This window comes from Cydia amplana, chromosome 7, assembly GCF_948474715.1.
Source record: "Cydia amplana chromosome 7, ilCydAmpl1.1, whole genome shotgun sequence".
In the NCBI taxonomy this organism is placed as follows: domain Eukaryota; kingdom Metazoa; phylum Arthropoda; class Insecta; order Lepidoptera; family Tortricidae; genus Cydia; species Cydia amplana.
The window spans coordinates 17,709,475-17,737,130 of NC_086075.1; the positions used below are offsets into that span (position 1 = coordinate 17,709,475).

The 27,656-nt window shown below is 36.3% G+C and overlaps 2 protein-coding genes across 2 annotated transcripts in view; both read left to right on the forward strand.

Moving 5' to 3' along the window:
• The first annotated feature begins 346 nt into the window (after window positions 1-346).
• On the forward strand, window positions 347-1,361 carry LOC134649787 (uncharacterized). Its single transcript, XM_063504614.1, has 2 exons — window positions 347-1,112; window positions 1,144-1,361. The coding sequence occupies exons 1-2, from the start codon at window positions 548-550 to the stop codon at window positions 1,359-1,361; spliced, it is 783 nt and encodes a 260-aa protein (XP_063360684.1). The 5' UTR covers window positions 347-547.
• An 8,017-nt stretch (window positions 1,362-9,378) lies between these two features.
• The window catches only part of LOC134649566 (terminal nucleotidyltransferase 5C), a 313,102-nt gene continuing 294,824 nt past the window's right edge, over window positions 9,379-27,656 (forward strand). The window contains exon 1 of the mRNA XM_063504362.1: window positions 9,379-9,526. The gene's annotated coding sequence lies outside the window, so the exon portion shown is untranslated. The remainder of the gene's footprint in view (window positions 9,527-27,656) is intronic.

Consider the following 27,656-nt stretch of genomic DNA (forward strand, 5'->3'; position numbering starts at 1 on the left):
TGCTGCTCGTACGGCTCCTATAAGTGTTTGAGTCAAGTGTTAACGGATAACGTATATCGTGTAGTGTGTGTATCGGATTTTGTTTTATGATACAATTCAACGGACCGAGAAACAACTGTTGCTAAGTGATATAGTGAACAAAGTTTCATATGAAGCAAATTAAGGACAGTAATGAGACGCCAATGTAAGTTAAAACACGTAGGTATATTAAAGTGGTAGTTATAATTTTGTGATGGCAGATGAATTATTGAAATGTTACGAAGAGTTAATCGTAATAAGAAAATATTTAGTTAAAAAAGGGAAATCAAGGTTTGAAGGTAACATAACAAAAAATCAACTGTCAAAAGTTAATGATATTATAGATAGGTGTAATAATTTTATCGCACAATTTTCCCTACTAAAGGACGTAAAATCAGGAGTTATTGAGGAGACCAACAAATTGTATGCTAATATTACTAGTTTGCATAACGAAATATTAGAGTTATGTTCAAAGTCTGAGGTAGAGGAAATTACAAGTAGCGATAGCGAATACAGTGAATTCGACACCATGGAGTTCGATTTAAAGTCAGCGTGTAGTCTTATACCACTTATGGATGGTACTGAGGAAACAACAAAGAGATTAATAGATGCTGTTGATATGTATTCGGGTATGTTAAACGAGACAGGTAAAAAGTCGCTAATTACATTTGTGTTAAAAGGAAGGTTGTCTGAAAGTGCGAAATTACGTATGTCAGCTACTTATACGACCGTAGAGCAACTTATAAGGGATTTACGTAACTCACTTTTACCTAAAAAGTCCTTTACAGCAATCCATTCCCGACTTCAAAATATAAGTCAGGGTTGGCGTAGTATAGATCAGTATGGATCCGAAATAGAGAAACTTTTTTCTGAGTTGACTATAACTCAGGCAGAAGGTAATTCGGCGAGTTATGATGTGCTAAAGCCGCTGAACGAAAAAATGTGCATTAAAAAGTTCATAGATGGTTTGAAGGATCCAAGGCTCAGCACCATCATTGCGGCGCGGAACTTCAGCAGCTTGAAGGATGCGATCCAGGCTGCGCAGGACGAAGATGTATCGAGGCCGACAACGTCCAGCCAATCGGAGGTCATGGGTATGTACCGCTCACAAAACTCTTTTAACAGGTACCACAGAGGCTTTGCTCACAACTCGTACAGAGGTCATCGGCATCGTAATCAAAGGGGTCCGCGACAGTACTCCTATGGTCGATATCCTCAACCCCAACAAGGCAACTCGCGAGGAGGTGGCCGTGGATACAAGTCACGAGGCAGGCCGGCACGAGGGGGTTCGTATTTCGGGTCCCGTGCCCGAGGGGTCACCGCTCGTGGCAGCCTGCACGTGATACGGCACGCCGAGAATGGCTCGACCGGTCAACACCCGAGTGCACCAAATACGGAATCGCTGAATCATTTTTTTCGAGACTGATGTTATTTACACGTGTAGTGATTTAAATAGAGTAACCTTAAATATAGGGAAAACCGCTTACAACTGGCTATTGGATACGGGAGCATCTTTATGCGCGATAAAGTATGAAATCATACAAAATTGGGACATTCCGTTCCATAATAAGAGATTATGTGTCACAGGTATAGGCGGACAAGTAACATCTAACGGATATGTTATGTTAAAATTAAATTACAATGGCTGTGAGTTCGAGCATTCATTTTTTGTTTTTGAGAATTTATCATGTAGCGCGGACGGTATTTTAGGACAAGATTTCTTTGCGAAGCATAAAGCCAATATTGATTTTGAAACAAACACTGTACGATTACTATCGCGACACGGACAGTTAGCTAAGATAGGGTTTAGAAGCTCATCAGAACCGGCAAATAGTTATTTAACTATACCCGCTCGTAGTGAAATCATTCATTACATGGATACTAGTATTACGGAGGATTTTGTAGTAAATAGTCAGGAATTATGCGAGGGAATATATGTTGCAAGTGCTATAGTTAAACCAATTCAGGGTAAAATACCAATTAAAATATTAAATACAAGGGATAGCGACGTAAATTTAAGCCGATTTACAGTTAATAAGAGCAGATTGAGCGATTTCTTTATTTGTGAATTTAGTAAGCCAACTATGAATGCCGAAAGGGTGAAGTTGTTGTTTTCTGCTTTAGATTTGAGTAAATTAAACGAAGAGGAACAGAAATCCATTGAGAATATATGCGCAAAATATCCGGATGTCTTTTTCCTACCGGGTGATAAATTAACCACCACAAAGCTTTATAACCAGACGATAGAATTAAAACCGGGTAGTTCACCAGTTTATGTAAAACCTTACAGATTACCTTACTCGCAAAAGGCTGAAATTGATAGGCAGATTAAAGGAATGTTAGATGATGGAATAATTGAAGAGGCAAGAAGCGCGTGGTCGAGTCCGTTATTGTTAGTTCCCAAAAAATTAGATTCCTCGAAACAGAAGAAATGGCGCGTGGTCATCGACTATAGAAAGTTAAATAATCAGATAAAAGACGATAAATTCCCACTCCCTAATATAACTGAAGTTTTAGACTCCTTATCAGGATCTATCTATTTTTCGCATCTAGACTTGTATCAGGGATTTTATCAAATAAATTTAGATAAATCAAGCCGCCCCCTTACAGCTTTTCAAACTAGTAAAAATCAATATCAAATGACTAGACTCCCCCAAGGCTGTAAAACCTCCCCTAACGCTTTTTCACGGATGATGACCGTGGCCATGTCCGGTCTAAATTATGAACAGTGTCTGGTATATCAGGATGACTTAGTTGTTTTCGGAAGAAGTTTAGCTATACACAATCAAAACTTATTAGACGTTTTCAGCAGATTAAGAAAAGTAAATTTAAAGCTCAATCCTGCCAAATGCCAATTTTTACAAAAAGAAATATTATATCTGGGTCATGTAGTTTCAGAAAAGGGCATTTTACCAGATCCCGAAAAAACGAAAGTTCTATATAATTATCCGACTCCTCAGAACGCCGACGAAGTTAAACGTTTCGTGGCATTTGCTAGTTACTATCGTAAATTCATTGTCAATTTCGCAGATAAAGCATATCCGCTCAATAAGTTGTGCTGTAAAGATGTACCATTTATATGGACCCAAGAGTGTGAACAGTCTTTTCAAATATTAAAGTCTGCTTTAGTTAAACCACCAGTACTTCAATATCCAAATTTTTCGGAGGAAAACCAATTTCTTTTACAATGTGATGCGTCAGGAAAAGCTTTAGGATCAGTTTTATGCAACGATGATGGTCGACCTGTAGCTTACGCTAGTCGAAGTCTTAATAAGGCAGAATTAAATTACCCTACAGTTGAAAAAGAGTTATTAGCGCTAGTGTGGAGCATTCGCTATTTTAGACCCTATCTATACGGCAGAAAGTTTAAAGTGCAAACAGACCACCGACCACTAGTGTATTTGTTTACTATGAAAGACCCTACCAGTAGATTACTAAAGTTCCGATTACAATTAGAGGAGTATAATTTTACGGTTGAGTACTTGAAAGGTTCTAAGAATTCCGTGGCAGACGCTCTGTCTCGCATAAATATTACGTCAGAGGATTTGAAACAAATGAATGAGCAAGTTATAAATGTGATGACACGAGCGCAAAGACGAAAGATCGAGAGTATGCAAGGTACAGACAGTACAAGTTCTTCGGTTGTTAATATACCCACTAATTCGAGGCCTGATCACCCAAGAATTGTGGATATCATTAAAAAACCGGAAAATTTTACTGAGTTATGTGTTATGTCATGTAGTGATTACAAAAAAGCTATGAGAGAGAATTTCGTGAAAGAGACGTCTAAATATTTTAATTACGTGCCCAGCAAATCGTGTGTTTATTTCAATTCAACATCTCAATCGCTACTGTCGCGAGCCGAATTAGCGAGAGATTTGGATGCAATTTGCAAGAAAATAAATGTAAAAGAGTTATGCATAATAAGAAACGAATTAAATAAAGATTTTATTGCGGGCTTAATACAAGAAATAAATAGCTATGACGTTTGGTCCGGACCGCGAATATGTGTGTTAAGTAATGTACAAAGAATAAATAATTTACATGATAGACGCGTAATAATTAATGACTTTCACCTACTTCCCACAAGTGGCCACGCGGGGATTAGGAGAATGTCTAATAACATTAAAAAGCACTATTATTGGCCTAGTATGGAAAAGGACATACGAGATTTTGTGTCAAAATGTACTCAATGCCAAAAACAAAAATATTGTGTACCGACTAAACAACCAATGGAAATAACAACTACTGCTAATAGCGCTTTAGAAAAAGTTTATTTAGACACAGTGGGACCTTTACCAAAAGATGAACATGGTTATTGTTACGTGCTGACCATACAGTGCGAACTGTCAAAGTTCGTAGAAGCGTATCCTTTACGATCCAAAGATACAGTTACTGTAGCTCGATCATTCATAGAGAACTTTGTACTACGGTATGGAATTCCATTAGAAATAGCAACCGATCGAGGAACCGAGTTCATCAGTAGCACTATGAAAGAGGTATGTGATTTACTAAAAATTACTCATTTGCCCTCTACAGCGTATCACCATGAATCAATCGGCGCTCTAGAGAATTCGCATAAAACTATGGGAGCTTATTTAAGGATACAATGCGAAAATAAACCGAATTCTTGGAGCGACTGGTTGCCTTACTGGTGCTTTACGTATAACAACACCGTGCACACGGAGACGAAGTACACGCCTCATGAATTAGTTTTCGGTAAGTTATGCATGCTTCCTAGTAACTTAAGAGATGGTAACGTTAATCCCTTATATAATCACGGTAGTTATCCTTTAGAATTAAAGTATAGATTAGAGCTGGCGCAGGCAGATGCTCGTACTAATTTAATAAACAGCAAACTTAAAAGGAAGGAGAAATATGACTCCCATTCAAAGCCTGTTAGCTATAGCAACAATAGTTACTTATGGTTAAGAAATGTATCGGATAATAAGATGCAAAGCATTTATGTAGGACCTTATTTAGTTTTAGAGGATTTAGGATGTAATGTAAAAATACTTAAAAATGGAAAAGAAGACGTGGTGCATAAAAATCGCACCAAACCTTGTATTTTGTAAATATTTTATATTCGTAGTTTTGTTATTGGAGTTTTTTTATTTTCTATAATTTTGAATATTATTAGTGTAAGTAACCTGTTAACATTGTACGTAGGTATAGTTACTTAGTAATATTATAAACAAAAAAAATATAAATGTTTATTTTTATTTTTTTTAAACATGCGATGGATGGTGTAGTGTATACTAGATATAGTTATGTACGTAGTTCATAGGATATATATAAGGACCATTTACTCATGTATTTAGTGCAGTAATAAATCATCATTCTAGCTGAACACTTGTTTGTACTCAGTTCCGAATCCTCACCTTACAATGCTATACGGTTCAAAAAGTAACCGTAACGCATTGCGATATAGTTATTTACGATACAAGTGCGGAAAAGAGGAAATTCGAAACGAGTGGCGATAAATTAAAACACGACCGAAGGGAGTGTTTTAAATCGACACGAGTTGCGAATTACCTATTCGCACGCGTATCGTACAACGTTTTACAGTACATATGCCCCTTTAAATATTTGACATAGCAACGAAAAGTGCTTATTTACGCACTAGTGCGGGAAAGTAGCACCATATGTACTGTAAAGGTATTTTTTCTAATATATGAGCTGCATGTGAAGTCCAGTTTTGCAGAAAACGGTATTATGTTTAGAGGAAAAATGCGGAACTTATTACCTTTGATGACTCTGTCAGCTCCCACGGCTCATATATGAGCCAGAACGCTTATGGTGACGTCATATCGTGGGATTCGACAGGTTAAGTTAAAATGGCGCTGTTTAAAGACGTTGCTATGAGATATAAGCCCTTTTGATATAAAACAGATAACTTTGTACATAAACGAACTTAGACGAACCGTCCAATGTCATGCAAAAAATGATTTTAAAGCAACGTGATAGGGTATTTTTTCTAACCTTGTAAGTCCAGTTTTCCAGCAATATGTTTAGAGGAAAATCCGAAACTTGCCTATAGTCCCTTTTGCTAGCACGGCTTAAAATGGCGTTTTTATAGACGTTGCGATGAGTCGTAATAGCTCTTTTGTTACTGGTTGTAACATGGGCTGTGAAATGGGAAATGAGGCATGAACGATAAAAGGTCAAGGGCCAAGGGTAGGTAATGTGCATATGGGTAATAGGTCCCAATAGTCCCAACAACGGCCTTGTTTATAGAAAAATCACACACTTATTCTAGACAAAGTTTGCAACATAATTCGTTCCTTGAGAAACATAGTGTTACTATACAAAATTAGGAACCATTCGAATAGTGACGTTGTTCCATTTTTCTAGTCGAATTTTCAAGGACTAATCATTTTGTATAGTGACACTATGTTTCTCAAGGAACGAATATCCCTACACGTGGGGCCTTGGAGTCACATTCAGATTGGATATACATATATGATACGTATACGAACATGAAACATATTTAAGAGGCCGATTGTGATTGAAAATTTTAGTTAAGGTATTAAACTTGTTTTGACACGACTAACAATCGCGTTACATCTTCGCACCCAGTTCTCATTCAACAAGCATGACATTGACAATCTTATGTTGACCACCTTAATAAGGTTTACCGCCCTTAGCTTTGTCATAACTAGGGTTTGCACGACGGATCCGAAATGTATGGGAAGACCCGCGGATCCGGATCCAGATCCGGATAATTTCATACATTGCAGATCCGGATTGCAAACCCTAGTCATAACACTTGGCAACCTGTTACAAATCTCTGTTAAAATTTGTCTCTGTCTATCAAACAAATGACGAATAGGGACAAACGATTATGAACGGTTTGTTAGATTTGACAAACGTTCATGGACAATGCCAGATTCAAGTTCTATATTGCGCAATTACCGACATCTTACCCTTATTAAGGGTTCAATTAGAAAACTAGTGCGAAAATGGACTTTATGGTTCGACTAATATAAGGTATACATTTCAATGTGTTTCCTGATATAGGTACTTAAAGGGTTGTGCGTTGTGCGTGATACAATTCTACACGTGTCACACTTCTTCCGTTGAATGAGGAAATAAAGAGTTTGCCCTGAAAACGCTTCGTGCGGAAAAGTTGACTTTCAGTACCTACCTATATATTTTTTGTATGTAATCCAGTGACATGTACATATGCCATACATAAGTACATAGGACTTGAACATCGAAAATAGAATCTTCGATATCTGTCTCTATTGCTCTTGCATATTTGAGTAATAGAGAAAGATAACGAAATGTCGATTTTCGAGGTATTTCCTCAGATATCTATAATACGTACCTACGAAAATTCCAAGTAAATTGTAATGTCATTAAAAGTTACGTATCGGTTAGAATTAGAATTACCAGTATACTCGTATGTAGGTATACAAAAAAGCAATGCGAATGGGTCTCTTTGTATGCAATTTTCTATACTGAGACCAGTTTTTATAACTCTATCTATACTGTATGGTAGGTGGACATTATTTGTGTCTTCTGTTCCAGTCAACACACGTGGGGTAAATCATTAAATCATTTATTCATTTGCAAGAATGTAGTACACAAAACAAGTTCTTACAATATAAAAATGTCCAATACATTCTGCTTAACAAAGCATACAAAAAAGGTTTGCTTAAACTAAACTTAACTAAATTACAAATATTTTAAAGTAAGGAGATACAAATATGTCAATTATCAGAATTCCAGAAACAAGAAAAAATAAAGTAAGTATTGCATTATGGGACTTGTCCTGAAATAAATTCATTCATTCATTCATTCATTCATTCATTCATTCATTCATTCATTCATTCATTCATTCATTCATTCATTCATTCATTCATTCATTATGATGGGCTCGAGTCAGGCTTCTATAGTTATTCTAGTCTACGAGAAGTCCGTTGATGAGGTGTCAATTGGTTCGTTATTATTGGCCGGGTGACTGGACTATATTTTAGAAGATTTCCATAAATAATGTAGTTCAAATACAAAAAAAATATTAGTCGTTTTAAAGGTTTTCAAACGTTTTACTTACTGTGTGTTTTAAATGTTTAATGAGGCATTGAGCGCGTTGAAGTTTTATATACAGAAGTAAATTAGAAAACATTTTATACATACCTACTAAATTAATAATAACTTATAACTTTACGTGGAAAGTTTTTACCCAATGTAAATTGTTTTAATACGATTAGGTAATACATATTAAAGCAGGAGACTGTTACTTACATATTTTATGGTTGTTTTGTAAGGCCGAGGGGGCCGATTCGACTTGTTTTATTCATAGCACATACATATAATTTTTCTTATTGGCAAATTGGTGCAGAATTCTTAATTGTGTCTAATAGCAGAAGAATAGAACTTAAGAAGAGAAAATACTAGAAATTTCTGAAAACCCAAGTGACCCATGAAAACAGACAGTTTTATTTACTTTCTTTTGTTGTGTCTGCCTGTATGTACGTAGGACCTACATTTGTATTTTAATAACCTTTCAATGTTTGAATGGGCTGAAAAACTGAAAATAACGTTATCATAATTAATTATCATGTCTGGTGATGAAGTCTCATCTTCGCTACCCACATTGTCTGGAAGAGATCGCCTACATGTACATAAAAAGTTTTTATTGCACTATATTACGAGTAAAGTAGCACCTACCATATTGTAAGCCCTAAAATTTGAGGATTATTAGTCATGAAACGCTCACTGCGTGAGTCGTTCACACTTTTGTTAACATTAACTGACCAACAATTATCACTATTCTTAATTGACGACATAGGGCCAATATTTGGCGCACTGTTTAAGTAGGTCGATAAATCTAGTTTTTCAGGAAAAATAGATTAATAGATCCTGTTTTTTAAATTAGACAGATTGACAGATGAGTAGGTAAATACCTACGCTTTCCAGGCTTTAGCAGTTCGTGTTAAGAAATCACTTAGTACTCCAACGCTTCACGTACATTAGCCGCGAATGCTGCGATATAGGCCACCGACTGTACCGATGCAGTTTCCAACATTACAGCAAGTCCAGCCGTCCATCAACTCACTTAAATACCTTACCTAACAGCCAAGTGATAGGCGGAGTGATAACGCGTTTCAAAACCAAGGGTCCGCGCCAAAGTATCGACTTTTCGTTTCGCCAGAACTGAATATTCATAACCTGCGATACGGCCGGCTCAGCAGCTGTCAAGCTTTCCGAGGCTCCCTAAGTCGTGACACCACCGCATCGATTAGACTCGAACGGGCACAGTAATCGAGTAACACGGTTACGAAACTATAAAATATGGAGTTAAGTTACGTTACGTGCCTATCTGTGTATCTGTGGTTGCGAATTTGCCGTTCGCCGCGGTGAGGAGAGGCGGCAGTCTCGCGCCGAGAGCCGCGCGGTCCGCTCGTCGCTCGAAACGAAACAAGTGTACCTGCTAAGTGCTGCCAGAGCGACGACCCCGTGCTGTGTCAGTTCTGCAGTTTGGTTGTTTATTAATTGAAAAGTGAGTGGAAGCCGGCCACGGCCGCGGCACACATGTTCGGCCCAGTTTTCACGATCGCTGCCTCCGTCTTGAGTATTCCGCTTTGCTTTGCTTTGTTTACCGCCGTTGCACTTGTTGCGCGGTCTGAACCGTAATTGGGACCGGCGGCCAGCGGAGCCTTAGCGAATTTGCGCAACTACCCTCTCGAGGATCCACGTAACGTACATAGATTTCACGAAATAATTAAAAGTAAACTGTTTCGTGGTTGGGCTTTCGAATGGAACGCTCTCGTGAGTTCATTATCATGCGCGGCTCCGCGATGTTTTCATTCGATCTCGGCTTGATCGAGCTCGCATACTTACCGGAGAACATTGCGAACAGCATTTAAAAAACTAACATTCTTGCTATTTGTCAATTTTCTTATCAATCTTATTCTATCGCATTAAAACCATAAATGCATGAGCGTTTCAATCAACAGCCGTAGGTTTTGGATGTGGTTTGGTCTTGATTGAATGACCCGTTGACTGGTCTAATAACAATGCCAATTTTAGACTATAACTCAAGGAACAATATCTTATATTTTAAATGGTAACCATAAGTGGAAATAAATGGAATTTATTGCAGATATCAAATTGCGGGTACAATCGCTCGTCCTTAGGCAAGTATTTCGTACCTAAGAGCTATTTATGTTTGTTCAAAGCTGGCTTAACTTAGCGTTCAAAGTTATCCTAAGTTGCTAACTTAGCGTAAACACAATTCAACATAACAGGTGTCAAGAACACAGTATCCATTGGTTAACGGGACCAATAAAGTTACTTATCGAGGATTGGCTTAACGACAGGAAAATTAATGGTAATTGCACACAACTACCATTAATTCTAGCCATGACTAGGTACAATCGTACATAGACAAACGCCGATCAAAAAGAATAAAAATAGATGTAAACTTTACTTGCCATGCCCTACCTAGCCATATGTACCATGGGTCGCTATAAACGATTCTAATTCTAATTCTTAATGTATCGGGATGATAGATGCAAGGAAAAGTCACGTGATCATACATTATTTCACTATCGATTCGCATTTTCTACCAACGATTGTCACTGGACTAGACCTTCACGTAGATATACGAATTACAGGCGTGTCTTATAAGATAGGGCGTTTGGAAACACGCAAGTACGTAGTATACGAAGTGGAACATGGAAACGCGTAGTTTTCCACGAACGCACGAGGAAAACACTTGTTAATGCCGCCCGACCTTAGCCTGTCATATTCGCTTTAGATCAAATACGCAAAAACGTGTCTCACTGATCTCGTGAACGTGTAATGTTAACTTAACGATCAGCTTAATTGATCGTGGAACAAAAAGCGATGTCCTTGTGAATCAAAAGGCGTTAAATCTATCTTAAACGTCACCTTTTAACAATTTACGGAACAGGTAGGTACTTATAGCGAAACTCGCTTAATACGATTTCTCACGTATTTTACGCCAGCCCCTGCCACTTGTGTTCTTACCAATGCCCAGAAATTCACAGGAAATTGTGAGTGTCAATAGGGTATTTTCCTGTATTTAAAATAAATTAATTCACACCATGCATGAAATAAATCACCAGATAATTAACATATATAGCAGTCATTTTTAAGCACAAGTCTTATTTAATAAATCGGATAGAAATATAATAAGTAGGTGAGTTGACCGTTACGTCACGATGTAATGTTTCATATAAATTCCTTATTAGCAAATCGTTTTAACAGTTCTAAAAAAGAAAATGATTAGTCAAATCAGTTTCAATAGGAAAATACACTATTGTCAAGTGGTATAATGATTGTAGGTACCTACTGTGTCTAATTTGAAAGTGACTGTCATAAATTGTAATAGGTAGGTATACAATTAGGCTGCGCGATTTTACCTCAATGTTTTATCACAACAACGTCCTCCGCTCCACAATAGCTCTTGTCATTCGAGCGCCGCGGACTTTTATTCCATGATTTTCATTCACGTCGGTATTAATTGCGCACGGATTCGTCGCAGAGTTAATTATTTTTAACTTGATTGCACAGAAATCACAGAATATACACAACAATGTATAAATGGCGGACCTAATAAGTTAATTCTACCAGTAAACAGGAGAAAACAACTCAAAATTTGCGCTTGGAGTCTGTGCGGAAAGAGAAGAGTCGTAGAATGTATGGGATCCAATGCATTATACGACTCTTCTCTTTCCGCACAGACCTTAGAGCAGTGGTTCCTAACCTGGGGGTAATTACCCCCGTGGGGGTAAAACTGGTATTTTACGGGGGTAATAAGCTAACCTAATATAACAATACAACAAACGTACACGTTTTATTTTTTATTACCATTTGGGGGGGGGGGTAAACTCAGGTTCCCTAGTTAGTCACAGGGGTGACCGGACTGAAAAAGTTAGGAACCACTGCTTTAGAGTCTACCGAGTTAGCTCGGTTTCAACTACTTCAACTTTCAATAAAGTCGCAAATTGTGTGATTGTACGAAACCCTCCGTGCACAAATCCTACGTAGAGCGTTTTTACAGTGTCCGATCCGATATTGGATATCGGAAACGTCTGCAAAGAAGCAAAAAATAAAAATTTATACATATTTTTTACTAATTTTATTGTTTGTTGTTCGGAAGAAAGCTTTTAATCCAAAAATACAAGGGCGTGATGATGATTATGAGTCCTTAGTTTCTTGCTACCGAAAGGTTGTCTGGAAGAGATCGCTTCTTAGCGATAAGACCGCCTGTTGTTACCAAGCTTTTAACTGTATTTCATTTTCTGTGTATTTTGACTGTATGGCGCACAATAATTATTTACTGGGCTTTTTCTAAAATAAATATCGAAAACCCGATTCTTTCAAATCTGGACGTTCTTGGGCTCATTCTACTCAGAATCGACAGCACTCTCCATCCTACCATTAAAAAAAGATGTCCCAAAATTTTGTATGAAAATTGTACATTCCACTACGTCACGTTACATACAAGAGAAAAATTTTCTCATACTAAAAACGTGACGTAATGGAATGGACATTTTGGGACATCTTTTTTTAATGTAGGATGGAGAGTGCTGTCGATTCTGAGTAGAATGAGCCCAAGAACGTCCAGATTTGAAAGAATCGGGTTTTCGATATTTATTTTAGAAAAAGCCCTACTACGCACAATAAGGGCATGATGCCATAGAGCATTTTCTAGCACCTGTTTTTCTCTAAACGTCATCCGGAGTCCGATATGGGATCGGATCGGACAATACTCTTACACTTGTCCGATTTTATTAGAGATTTTCACAGAGCTAACGCCCACCATCCATTCAAGTTGGACATTATGTAAATTTCATTAATGGCAACCATTTGTTTTCTTTTTAAATTCGGGGACTTGCGATAGGAACCTGCTAGTAGCAATTAGACAAATGACATTGACATTTAGACGTCCCAAATGAAGGTTTACTTTGACACTACAACAATATTTGCGTGAGATGAGTGTTTATTAAAGATTCCGATGTCTTCACTAATATTATCAACTTCGATCAATAATATTATAAACATTATCAACGCGAATTTTCTGTGTCAAATGGTCAAAACTATTCCCAGAAAAATAATAATCGGCTTTAAACGCCGAAAAAAAGTTCTACTCGGAAAACTTCTACGAAAGAAAGTTCGACCTACTAGGAAAAATAAAAAATGGGGTAGGGACAGCCCGTTGAATGCTTCATCTGTTGCGAATATATTTTTTATCCTTTGAATTTTAAGTTTAGGTATTTTCTATGCCGGATATTATTATACTACTTTGTCAAAATCTGTATTATGAATAACGTCTATATATATTTTGGGAACCTACGACAATCAGTTTTTGTCATACTTAGTAAGAAACTGTATTATCTCACTAGAACAACAGTCGCATCTGCCATAGCGGTAAGTTTTCCAATTATTCGGCCCTTATCTATTTCAATGTGTAACCGGCAAATTATCAAGTACTTAATAAGTAAGGGGCCAAGTATTATCAAACTTTAGCGAACGCGGGGAATTGAGGTATTTTGCAAACCATTGTAATTTTAACTTGAAATCCATGACAATTTTAAGTTACATATAATATATACTTGGTCAAGCAGATCTTGTCAGCAGAAAAAGGCGGAAAATTTGAAAAATGTAGGCGCGAAGGGATATCGTCCCATAAAAAAATTGATATCGCGCCTTTTTTTACTGACAAGATTTGCTTGACCAGCTATACCTATACATATATAAATTATAGAAATAGAATAGATACATGATGGGGGTAGAATGAGTGCGAGCGAAGAAAGTATTAAAAAACAAAATAATTATGAAAAGATAATCTAATAATCACCTGCAAAAATAACTTAACAAATGACAATTTTTACGGCCCTGAATGAACTGTAATAGGTTGGAAAACATGCACGGTGCAACCACTGCACGCACTGGCCTGCGATAAAAGTGGGCATATCACTCGTCTTTTGTTTTTGCTAGTCCATTTTTCTCGGCAATTCTGATACAGAGCAAGGTTAGCTGTCTGCTAAAGCGAGACAGTAATAGGTATTTACCACCCACCATATGATTGTTACCATTTTAATGGTATCGGCTTGCCCATATTCTGTAAGCGGTTGAAATGATCCCACGGTAGAACTTGGGCTGTTTAAACACAATCAAATTCAGCTTGCGCCGACTGAGTAACTCTGTTTGTGCTTAGTTGCCTAATTTGTAGACAATTGCTTTTGAACTTATTACAGTATTGAATATCCCAGCACCTCCACCATGTCATAGAGAAAAATATACATACAGTGTGTCAACGGTCTGTTTGATTTCAAACATAGACAGAGAGAATCATACTATCTTTGTCTAACACTAGTACTAGCACCCAAAAGAAAAGGATGAGTATAGTTTTTTTTGTTCCTATTTACTGACAAGATTTGGTTGACCCAGTATAGATTGCTCACTCCATACATCAGCTCAACAACACAAGACTTTCCGGTCGGTGCTATATCTATTGTCAAGTAGCAGTACTGATAATTCCGCTACTAGATGCTAGATGTCGACACTGAAAATAATAGTCTTTGGTACCAAAACTGATGTACGGAGTGAGCACTCTTGTCTTACTATATTTCTCTATGACCATGTAAAGGGTAAAGGTGGCATTCGGACTAGGGATGTTGCGGATGCCGATTTTTTGACATCCGCGGATGCGGATGCGGATGTTAAGATAGGTAGGTACATAAAAAACGTCAAATATTACATTTTAGTAATTTTTATTTAAAAAAACCGGCTAAGTGCGAGTCGAACTCGCGTTCCAAGGGTACATTAAGTCCCACTCACGCTTGACTGCTCATTTTTAATAGGTTTTTTTTGGATAATGACTAAATCACCTAGCAGTCTAGCACTTATTACGCCGATGCTAAGACGTTCCTGTACCGACCTGTTCCACATCCGCATCCGCATTAAACTCCGCATAGATTTTATGCGGATGCGGATGCAGATGCGGATGTTGAAAATAATGCGGAAGTTCCGCGGTTGCGGATGCGGATGCGGATATTCGCAACATCCCTGATTCGGACGTCAACTGCAGCTAGTGGCGCATTACTGTTGCGATATTACCACAGCGGCGTTTTATTTTATTTTATTTTTTATTTTATTTGTTAGGAAAACTTACAGCTAGACAGCTAGAGTAACAAGTTAGGTAATAACATAGAAACAGTGAGCCAATTACAAGTTTCCACAGGTAGAAGCTGCGTAGAGTACTTACATATTTTTGTTACATATGTTTTATATGTCAATTTCCTTGATAAAATTGGTGACGTTCCCCGCCGCATTACCTACTGCCGCGATTATGACGATATTCATCACTAATTTTATCAAGATTTGACAAATACACTGCCCGTGACGATGCCTCAGCAAGTCAGCATCAACCCACTTGTTACTATCGTCCTTTAACGCCACATATTTTTTTTTGGTTTTTGTAGTGGCTAATTGACAATTTAATATATCGAAAAACATATTTAACTGATTTTCAAGACTGAAGTGATCTCATAAGTGTACCGCGAACAAAGTTTTGTGCGATACACTAAAAATCTTAAAATACAGGGGTACCTAAGATTTTTTTTAGTTTTAGTAAAAAGTAGGTTAATACAGCTGCAGTGGACATCCGAAGGTTACCTAAAAGGGTGAAGCAGGGGTGGAGCGTGAGATGAGCTTAAAAAAGGATTTTATAGATTTGGTTTATTCTTGGAAAAACTAACTGCGTAGTCCCCCCTTTGACGGCTCGTAAGCTACTAATATTTTATTTAATAATAGCAGCACTCTTAACTCATTCATGTCATTTAGTTATTTGTGTCCAATTGTCCATGAATACACTGTTATAGTATACCTAATGCAATATATTATTCAGTGTACTTAATATATTACATAGTATCTTTACAGTTTTGAGACTTGCAAATGATGAATGGATGTTACTTATACATATGCTTAAATGTAGGTATTATTACAAAAATAGCTACCTAAATGCTTATTATATTGTTATTTTAGAAACGCTAGTATTTAGTAGGATTTTTTTTAAATGTCCATACTGGTTCGTACATTTTTTTAGGGCAATGTTGCTTTACATAGTTTACTTTTCATACACATTTGGAAATAAGTGCAGCCAGTGATGAAACTCTCGTTTGCTCATGATATAAAGTTAACGCACAAACAATTCTCTCATGCTTCTATGATCCCGAATGTGCCCGAAGGTTCCCGAAGCTACGAAAGTAAAATAGCAACCGACCCGACGGGTGGCAACCTGGCAACTAGGATAGTTGTGGAACCGGTCTATTACGATACCCGCTCGGTTCGTAACTTTGTATTAATAACTATAACTAACACTATGTGACACTTCTGACCAATCGCTAGTGCAGGTTATAATGTCAGATATTTATTTCGACGCAGTTCATCTTGTTCACGGGTCTGAGGGCCCGATTCGGATTTTGAAATAGACATCTGTTAGATATCTTTAGACATCGCCAAGATACGATAACGATATGTTTAAGATCTAACCGATTCTAACCTGTCATGACATTTGCGCGATTCTGGAGATACTCTTGAACGATTTCCACAAGATATGGCTTAGAGATCCAATTCACATCTAATAGATATCTAACTCTGCTGCAAAAGAGAACTAGTTGAAATCTAAACTATAACGTATCAAGAATGGATCTAGTACGTGTCGTCTCTTGTGAATATCTTGAAGTTCGAATACGGCAGTGAAGATAGCGAAACTAACCGTGAATCATTTAAAACTGTCACAGAACTTGCCGCCAAAAACCCGCTCCCATTAATCGAAGTTAATAAATATGAAATTGGGACCGAAGGGAGTGTTTTAAATCGACACGAGTTGCGAATTACCTATTCGCACGTGTCTCGTACAAGGTTTTACATTACATATGGCCCTATACATTTCAGTAGTTACGTAATGTGCTTATTATAGCACAGGGTGTCGTAATGGTGCACCAGATGTACTGTAAAATTAGTATTCCGGAGTCACAAGTTCGGATCTCACCCGAGACAGTTATTTTTTTTCCTTTATTTTAAACAAGATGGTTGAACGCAAACTTCCTGCCTCGCACAGCTAAACTGCGAATAAACTGTCCTTCGCCGTATTTCCGGACCGATACGACCTTCAAGAAAAGGACGTAGGTACTCTCATCTTAATCTTAAACGGCAGCGCACTTGTAAATCCTCTGGAGTTGCAGGGGCCCGTTTCTCAAAAGCTTGTAACTTGTACAATAATGTACAAGCGGATGTCACTTTTTGACAGTTTTTGTTAGAAAGGGACTTCCACTTGTATTACAAGTTACAAGCTTTTGAGAAACAGACCCCAGGTGTCCATGGGCGAAGGTAACTGCTTACCATCATTCGGTGATTCGTGTGCTCGTTTGCATCCCATAAAAAAGCAAGATTGAAGAGGTTCAATAATGAAAATATATGAAAAGATTGTCGACACTTTTAAACTGCTAAGACGACAAGTTTCACTCACTTGAATTTTTGTCGCTATTGGCGACATGTTTCGGGCCCGTCAGGGGTCCAGCGTACAACGCTTTTAATTTATATATTTAACAAAGTTACCGATCACTTCCAGCCGTTTCACAAACTGAATGTTTCTTTGTGTTTAGGTACATTATTTTCAGTAAGTACCTTACGAGATTCGTAATCTTGAAAGAGACGCTTTATCCAGAATCTCAGTAATGTGACGAAATTACTAGGCGCGTATTTAGAAACGAAAATGTAATATTAATATAATAGTATTAGTATAATCATAGAGAAAAAAAATACATAGAGTGCTCACTCCATACATCAGTTTTAGTACCAAAAAGACTATTAGCATCTATGTTTGACATGAGACAGTCCTTTGACAAACTACATGTTACAGATATATTATACCATAGAGAAATATAGTAAGACAAGAGTGCTCACTCCATACATCAGTTCAGACTATTAATTTCAGTGTCAACATCTAGCATCGAGTAGCGGAACTATCAGTACTGCTACATCTATTGTCAAGTAGCATGATAGTTCCGCTACTCGATACTAGATGTAGACACTGAAATTAATAGTCTGAACTGATGTATGGAGTGAGCACTCTTGTCTTACTATATTTCTCTATGGTATAATATATCTGTAACATGTAGTTTGTCAAAGGACTGTCTCATGTCAAACATAGACAGAGAATCATACTGTCTTTGTCTTACACTAGTACTAGCACCCAAAAGAAAAGGATGAGTATAGTTTTTTTTTGTTCTTATTTACTGACAAATTGGTTTAACTAACTATACCATAGATCACCATATTTACCATAAATAGGTAACAACTTATATGGAAATGTTTTATGGAATAAGTAAATGAATTTCAATAATTCATGTACTTAATCCCACATAGTATTTATTTATTTAAACTTTATAATTCCCATTGCATTATCTACCAGTCAAGATATGAACATTTAGGTTAAATAATTAATTTAGATACGTATTTCATTCAAAATATGTGTATATTTAATAATAACAAAGACATTTTATCGAATAAATACATTTTATCGCGTGTTTTAAATTGATGTATAAATTTTATTGACAACTATTACTTACAACTAACAACCTTTATGTCTCTGATAGGCTATTGTTTCTACTTACAAATACAACCATTAACGTAATAGGCCTAAGCAAACACAAAAACGGTATCTATCATCATTAAAATTAGTTTGACAGATGTATGTAGGTACCAGGGATGTTGCGAACATCCGCATCCGCATCCGCAACCGCGGAACTTCCGCATTATTTTCAACATCCGCATCTGCATCCGCATCCGCATAAAATCGATGCGGAGCTTATGCGGATGCGGATGTCGAACAAGTCGGTACAGGAACGTCTTAGCGGCGGCGTAAGTGCTAGGTAATTTCGTCATTACCTATAACGAAATCGTCTAGATCCAGAAAAGTCGGCGAAGCTACTGTTTATTAAATATAACGCACCTATATACTTGCTCAAATACTAAACGTTTCGTTTTTTTTTAAATAAAAAAATACTAAAAATGTAATATTTGACGTTTTCTAAGTACCTAATCTTGACATCCGCATCCGCATCCGCGTCCGCGGATGTCAAAAAATCTGCATCCGCAACATCCCTGGTAGGTACCTACATAAATAATTAAGGCATTAGAGTACAGTTGACGACGCACTTTACCAGCATTAAGGTGCAGTAGGTTCAGAAAACGGAGTTTTTAAAAATTGGATCACAAGGCTGCCATAAATTTAATTAGCAATATTGAGGCTTTTTTTGAGGGCATATCGATTCGAATCCTGAGTTTTCGGACCTTCGCTCGATAGAAAAGAACAGGAACATAGGTCTAAAATACACTTTAAATATTTGTAACAAACTATGCACAAAAGCTAAAAATATGAAAATTGCTTCTAAAAATCGGCAAAATCACGTTTGTGGGAACGCGTCAATTACTTTTTTACGTAGATACAAAAAAATAAAATAAAATAAACATGATATCCGCGCTTCCGGGCACGCACTTCCATCTCGCTCACGCTCGCATTTACGCTCAGTGAGAGTGAGAGAAGAACACGAACTTACTGGGCTTTAAGGTTTTCCGTATCAATTCAATTCAATTCAAAATATAATTTATTCATGTAGGCCTAGCAACAAGCACTTATGAATAGTAATTAGGTATTACATAGGTACATATTATCTTAATCTAATTATCAGATCAATTTATTGATGTTAATATATTATTCCATATTTTGTTTTATCATTTTGATTCATTAAATGTTGATTCGAGAATAAGTCCTAGAGATTTTCTGCTCTACGCTAAAAGGTTAGATGGATTTCCATTATGTGTTGAGATTTTGTAGCGGCGGCGGAGTAATAATAAGTTACATCTGAGGCTAAAGAGAGAAAACCTTTAAGTATACCATTTTAATAAGATTGATCTAGGTTTCTAATAAATAAATAAAAAGGTTTGGTTAGTTTATTACCAATTTAATTTAACACAATTGCATTAAGGGTCGCCTTGAAGAAAATATGGAATATAACAAAAGTCCGGACATCACCCTAACAATCCTGTCATTTCCTGGATGGTAGATAATTTCTCTACAAATTCTAAAGAAAAAACGTATCTTGAAAAAATGAGAGCTTTATCCTCTTAAATTTCGAAATTATTCACCCCAAAGGTATTTTCCGTTCATAAGCTTGACAAGAATAAACCTCAAAAGAAGTAAATTACAGCATATAATAACAACAATAAAATCACCAAGATTCAATCACATTTCCACGTCGCCCTTTATTGTGAAATCATTAACGCACCACAATGCCACTACGATTGAACGCTTCAATAGCTTAACAATCTTACAAAGGCAGGTGGTGAAATTTGGAACTAAAATGTCTTTATACACTGAGACAGCCTCCGTGCGACAGTGGCGACAATGTGAGGGTCATGGTTAGTTTTGGACTGACCACAGATAAATAACTTTTGTGACATTCGGTAACCTTTGCCATTACAAACTCGAGAGGTAGCGGACGTAATAGAGAATTGATGAATAAGCGGGGTTGTTAACTAACGTGTGTATTATTAGAAAGGGATTAGTGTGGGGATTAGCTTTTGTGCTATTTTGGAGTGTAATCAATAAAGGTCCTTTAGGTTTTTTGATCTAGTAAGTAAATAAGCGAGACAGCAGCGCGTTTAGTTTAGTTTCATATTGAACCGAACTTAACAGCCGGACTGGCTACCTATATGGTCTATGGTTATCCTTATGATCGCTCATCTGATACGACTAAACAAGTTTTCATACATTGGTTTGTGCAACTTGCTCTAATAGACGGTTCAAATCGTGCAACGTTGAATATGCTTTTCAAAAGCTATTTTAAATTAACTGAAATAGATGTCATACAGGGTGCTTTCTGTAACAGGAGCAATAAATTAAACTAAAGGCTGTACTCCTCAAACTGACCAACATTTATTCAGCAACTTTTATGTGTCAATGAATGTCATATGAAAGAAATAGTGACCAAGCCCTCAGTGCCCGAAGCTGGGATCAAACAGCGTCCTCTGCATTTGCGGTAGATGTCAACCACTCGGCCACCCGAGTCACACCGGTATGGGTGGAAATTTCTCGAGTAATATATACCTACATGAAATCTCTTAAAGGCTTGTGGCGCCCTAATTTAAATGGCAACTATTTTAGCAGCATTGCTTTACCTTTACGGGAAATAATTGCTAATTTACTTCTAAATGTCTGAAGCAGAAACCACAAGTACATACTCATGCTTATAAGTACATACACTATGTATTGTATATGTATTAGCGTCGATTTCAGAATGTGTCTATAGGTATGTCGCTTGAGTGATTGTCAAATATTCATTTACTGATCCTTCGTCAGGCGTGGGCGACTATGAAACGGCTGTGAATTTATAACAATGAGATTAGATTTTTTGATAAATCGATGAATGAAGTATACATACCTACCTAAGATGTTATCCGTAATTTAATAATTTTCCATTTTATGAAAACGGATTTCTTTTAGGGTTTAGTTTCATGAATTTTTATGGATTATTATTTAGCGTTTAATGTCACCACCACCTTTTTCTACTGACAGCCTTGGATTGCAATACTACAAATCAGTATTAGAAAAAAAAAAACGTAGTTTTACCGGCTAAGCACTAGGCTTTAGACAACTCTTTAATTAACAATAATTAATCTTAAAATTTGTAGAAGCAATTTTAAGTTTGCGCATCGATTTAATTGGAATTTTAGTGCTCTGTAACACGCAAGCACATTAAATTGTATTATTACTGCATATTACGTTATGAATGCATCAAGTTCTGAGTGCAATGAATGAACGATAAAAACAGGCAATCGCAAATGCCAAGGTCGTTTTTTCATCCTTATTTAAATGTTACAAAGGCTAGTTTTGCATGTTTTCTAGACACATAAGTAGGTATAAAACGAGGCGAAAACATTCCTAGGTCCGTTTCATAATATATTAAGAAACGAAATTAAGTATAAGTATTTTGTTGGCTAAAAACATTCTGAATAACTTTCAACTCAATTACCATTACCATGCTTTTCAGTGGATAAGTATAATTTGACTTGTCATTCGATATTCTCTATATTTTAACTATGTTTCCATGTTACAAATGGCAGAGAAGTACCCAATTTTTTTAAATTAGCATACATTTTGACTATATGTTATTGTATGGTTTTGATACGACCTTGCCGATCGTCTTGTTGATTGGCGCGCATCTCACGCATGACTTTCACTTCATTTCGCATGCACCAATCAGCGTGAGCTATCTTCCAGGTCGTATCAAAACCAGATCAAACCGTAACATATTGTTAAATCAGAATCGGACTCTTGGTCATCAACACGCCTAAGGAAACTATGTTAGTAATTATCTATTATCAGTTAATCGAGCCGTTCACGCACTGATTCCGGAGGCGACGAAATCCGTGTCACAATCACTATATTGGCGAAACGCAAATGCGTTTAAAATATAACTGGCTTAAATCTTTAAATAATAGGTACCTAAGATATTAAATAACATAATGAATGAATGAAAAATCTTTATTTTTAGGCATCTAGTGTAGTGGCCGATAGATACTTTAAAACTAACATACGTAGATAGGTATAACATACATTATGAAATATAACTTATCGTTAAGGCCGTGCATCGAAAAATAACAGGATCTTAGAAACGTGGCAGTGGCTAGCCCCGGAAACAAACAGTAGTGATTTTCGGATATATGTTTCTTGACTATATGATAAGTGATTTCGTAGTAGTCGAAACACGAATGCTTAAAATTTTCTCGATAGAAAATAAATCCAAACTTACGTGTTCATTTTTCGGTTTTAGCTTCGTGCAACTAGAAAACACATCCATATCCAGCACAATCCACCTTACAGCAAAGGTTTTCATCTCGTCTTAACTTTCAAAGAACTAAATATTAACTTATTATCCTTTACCGATGGATTTATTATCGATTTTTGATTTTATGAATTCAACAGCAAACGCCCATTTTACGCAGTTCGGTTTCTCTTTCCGTCATGCGTCAAAGTCATAAATGCATCCTTTATGCCAGTAATGTTAGATGGCCGTCGTGCCTCAAAGAGGTAAGACCTATGTCACTTCGCGCAGCGCTCCGAATTACGTAAAATTTTAATATCCAATAAACGTTGAGTCGTAACTCCATTGAGTAGTAACGGAATCGGAGGTAAACCTATGATGGTGCCTTCTTACAGGCCTATACGTTACGCATGTGTGCGTGTTTGCTTAGCTACGTCATGCTACGTCGAAATCTATACTCTTTGTCAGTTACAACGGGTTAGGAAATTTCGACAGATATGGAAATGTATCGGTAGCTGTTTGGTATTTAGCCATCAGAATCTAACCGTAACTTTTTGCTTTATTTTTGTTTGAAAATAAAATATCTATAAGAATATATTTTTTGCTTTTTTCTATTGTAATGATAAAAATTATTTAGTATTTTTCATGCTCAAATAATTTAAAATAATTGAATAAATATTAAAAACTAATAGATATTATTCGTTTGAATTATTATATTATTAAGTTTGAATAAAATATTTTATTTCAATAATACGAAAAGTTATTATATTTAAGTACCACTAAAAAAGGTCCCTACTTACAAAAACTCACTTGCACGGGCCGGGGTTCGAACCCGTGACCTCCGGTTTGAAAGTCGCACGCCACTACAATTTCACATAAGTAATTTACAATGACATGATACCGTGGAAAAAGTGAATATTACAATGTACTGTGTTACTATCATTTTATAGTTTATTTTGGCTTGACAAGGAGGAATGAGAAAAACGTGCAGAGCGAGAGGATTAAATCTCTCTGTCCCTTTCTTAAAGTAGCCAATCCTAATTATGACATCTGTTTTGATATTAATTCTTTGAACATAATTTGTCGATGTTCTTTTTTATATCATCGAGAAAGATTTTTATTAAAAAAAATTGTTGAATTTATATGTTTTATTTATGTTTTTTTGGCATACATTTCATTACTTTTGACAAATTTTGATTGTGATGACAAACGATTTGATGTGATGTGTGAAACGAACCATGTGATCAACGATTTATCTAATAAAACTTCATTTAGTCGAAAAAAATAGTTGCCTACTACCGGGTGGAAAAAAATTATGGGCCCTGGAGGGAAAGTGCCTTAAACCTTAAGTTTGCTCATTTTACTTAAATGAAACATTATTGTTTTTTAAACAAACAACTGCATTCAAAGATTTTTGAAGTGAAAACTTCTTTAGCGGCGCTAGGCACTTTTTGAGGTGGGGAAAAAATGATAAACTCGAGACAGCGTAAGGCGATCATGTGACCGTAAGGTTTAGATGGCATTTAAATCAATAAAGAAAAACTCAATGACATTACATGAAAAAGGTTATAATCTTGTACGGGCTGAAATACGAGGATCTCACAGTATTATAACTTTATATCACTCAAATATAATTCAATAAAGCTACATCTTGATGAAATCGCTAATAAAAGTGAACTCTAGTACTGGTGAATAAAACTCAAAATATCATGACCAAATATATTTAGATGCGAGGTCTGCAAGGTAACTTTACAATTTCTATTCGAATTTTAAACAATTAACGCTATAAATTTGAATTTCGAATTTTAAACAAGCTCACTGACCAGCAATTTCGGAACCAAAAGTTTTCAATAGAAATGAGGATGGGTCAATTATACATAGTACTGCAGACATTTTGGACTAGTCATTGAGTTTTCACTTCTGTCGGCACTCCCGGAATGCAACACGTTGTTTTTTTTTTAATTCGCTTAGTCGCGCCCGGGAATCGAACCTACTTTTTCCACACTGTATAAAAGAACACAAATGCTTTTCTTCTGGTAACTTAAATGTTCTATCTATCTTGGTGATATGTCAATGCAATCAAATAATCTGAAAAAATAATAATAACCCAATTTATGAATTCCGTTCCTTCAGAAAAATGCGAAATGTACGTACAATTTTTAGGGATATCGTACTTTTCCCAGAGACAAATTTAGTTGGCTAAGACACATTTTCACTGATTTGGGGTCTGTACTAAAAATCTAACATAATATGATAAGGACTTAATCGTTTTAAGCTCAAGAGTGAGTTTTCCTAAAGCTTTTTCTAAAAATTATGTCTTTATTAACGTTAGGAGTGCACTGCAGCATGTCAAATGTATGCCAAAATGTCAAGGGAGAGAACAATAAATTAAGTTTAAATTCCACTTCCACTCATCAGCAAAGTGATATAAGTATATCAGCAGTTTAAAGTTATTTTATATTACAAAATTAGCGCATCAAAAAAATCAAAGTGCATAGAAAAAAAGTCTCCTGAGTCATAATAAAATTGATGTCTCTTGGGTCACCAGAAAAGTCACCAGGGAGAACGATGACCCAAATCAGATTTAAAAGAAAATGTAAATTTTGTGTACTACCTACGAACATTTTTCAAAAAACTATGTTTTTATAACATATTAGACCCAGGATAGATCTAATACCTCTTTTCGTACCTCGGATAAAATGGTCGGCGACTAAAAAAGTAACTGAAACGTTACGTTATTAGGTTCACGATGCTGCGTTGTACCCTTGCCTTCGTTGCGATATGTTTGGTAAGTCAGGAGACTTAAAAAATGACCCATGATTTTGGGACATATTAACAAATATTTTTTGAATATATATGAATTTTAGCGGACTTTAATAATTTACCAGTTAAATTAGATGTAAATACCTTTTTAGTTAATCGTTAATATGATATATTAGTAGCAGTAAAACACTTTATTGTACAAAAAGACACATAAAACATGAAAAAACACACATCCTTCGTATATGGTAGAATATATTTTTCACACTTATAAGTAAAAACCAAAACCGATACGCGATTGGGAGACGCTCTTTTTGTATGGGATAAAAAAAAATTCTCCTGGGTCACCAAGAAAAATCGACATATTAAAATAATTCAGTTCGTTTTTAAGTTCTAGTCACATTGACTTTTTGGTTATTTGAGATAAACATGATTTGAAAAACATGATTTTCTATTTTGTTGCGATCGACCCGGGTAATAAAAATACGGCGAATTTGAACTTTTGTTTGTTGTCGTTGTAAAATGTATTAAAAAATAATGTAGGCACCCCTGACAATTGAAATTCAAAATTATCCAGAAAAAGCGGCCAAGTGCGAGTCGGACTCGCCCATGAAGGGTTCCGTATTTAGGGGATTTATGACGTATTAAAAAAAACTACTTACTAGATCTTGTTCAAACCAATTTTCGGTGGAAGTTTGCATGGTAATGTACATCATATATTTTTTTTAGTTTTATCATTCTCTTATTTTAGAAGTTACAGGGGGGGGGGGGGGGGGGGGGACACATTTTACCAATTTGGAAGTGTCTCTCGCGCAAACTATTCAGTTTAGAAAAAAATGATGTTAGAAATCTCAATATCATTTTTGAAGACCTATCCATAGATACCCCACACGTATGGGTTTGATGAAAAAAAATTTTTTTGAGTTTCAGTTGTTCTAAGTATGGGGAACCCCCAAAACAATTTTTTTTTTTCTATTTTTGTGTGAAAATATAATGCGGTTCACAGAATACATCTACTTACCAAGTTTCAACAGTATAGTTCTTATAGTTTCGGAAAAAAGTGGCTGTGACATACGGACGGACAGACGGACAGACAGACAGACAGACATGACGAATCTATAAGGGTTCCGTTTTTTGCCGTTTGGCTACGGAACCCTAAAAATGAGTGTTTCAAAAAGGCACCCTGTATTCCTTACATACCTAAATAATCTCTTATTCAATAAAACATATAATTACTAAACACTGTGATTTATTTCAAATAAATTCAAATCGATCGGATAAAAGATATTAATACCTACCTATACAATGAATACGAGTACAGTCAGCTGCAATAATGTGTTACACACCGAAGGCCGTTTTGCGGTAGATCGTGTTAGATCTTATTTGTAGAGCCATAAGAGCGTGTCACATATTTTTGCGGCCGTCGAAGAGTAACATATTATTGCAGGTGACTGTACCTATGAAAAATTCGAGGGTTCAAAAGCATTTATAATAATAACGACTATGGACGCCTGCAACCCCAGGGGTATTGTAACCCCATAACAATAAGGTTGAAATTTGCATTTAGTGACCGAAAAGTCAGGTGAGCGTAATCAAGTTTTCATCATATTTTATGAAAAATAATCTCTTTTCTGTTCTTGTGCTATTTTCTTATTATCAATAGGTACTCTTAACTTATATGCTATCTACGCTGCTGCTTCTATGCTGTTAACATCTTCCAAAACAACAATAAATATGCAGGTTTATGAATTAATTATTTTATTGTTTGCTATTATGAACAAGTAACAACGCCATCTGTTTAAATTTTTTCCGAATTTAAGTTTCTGGCCGACCGCAGCGACCGCGTATAATGGTAGTTAACTTCTGTAACGTTAGATGGTGCTAAAAGGTAAAACAAACTTCACGTGCGGCGCGAAGCGTTTCCATGTGTGCGTGTTAGCGGGGAGGGAAGAACTAGCGGGCGTGGTTAACGAAGCGCCAGACGCGGCTGCAGTAGGCCCTTAACAG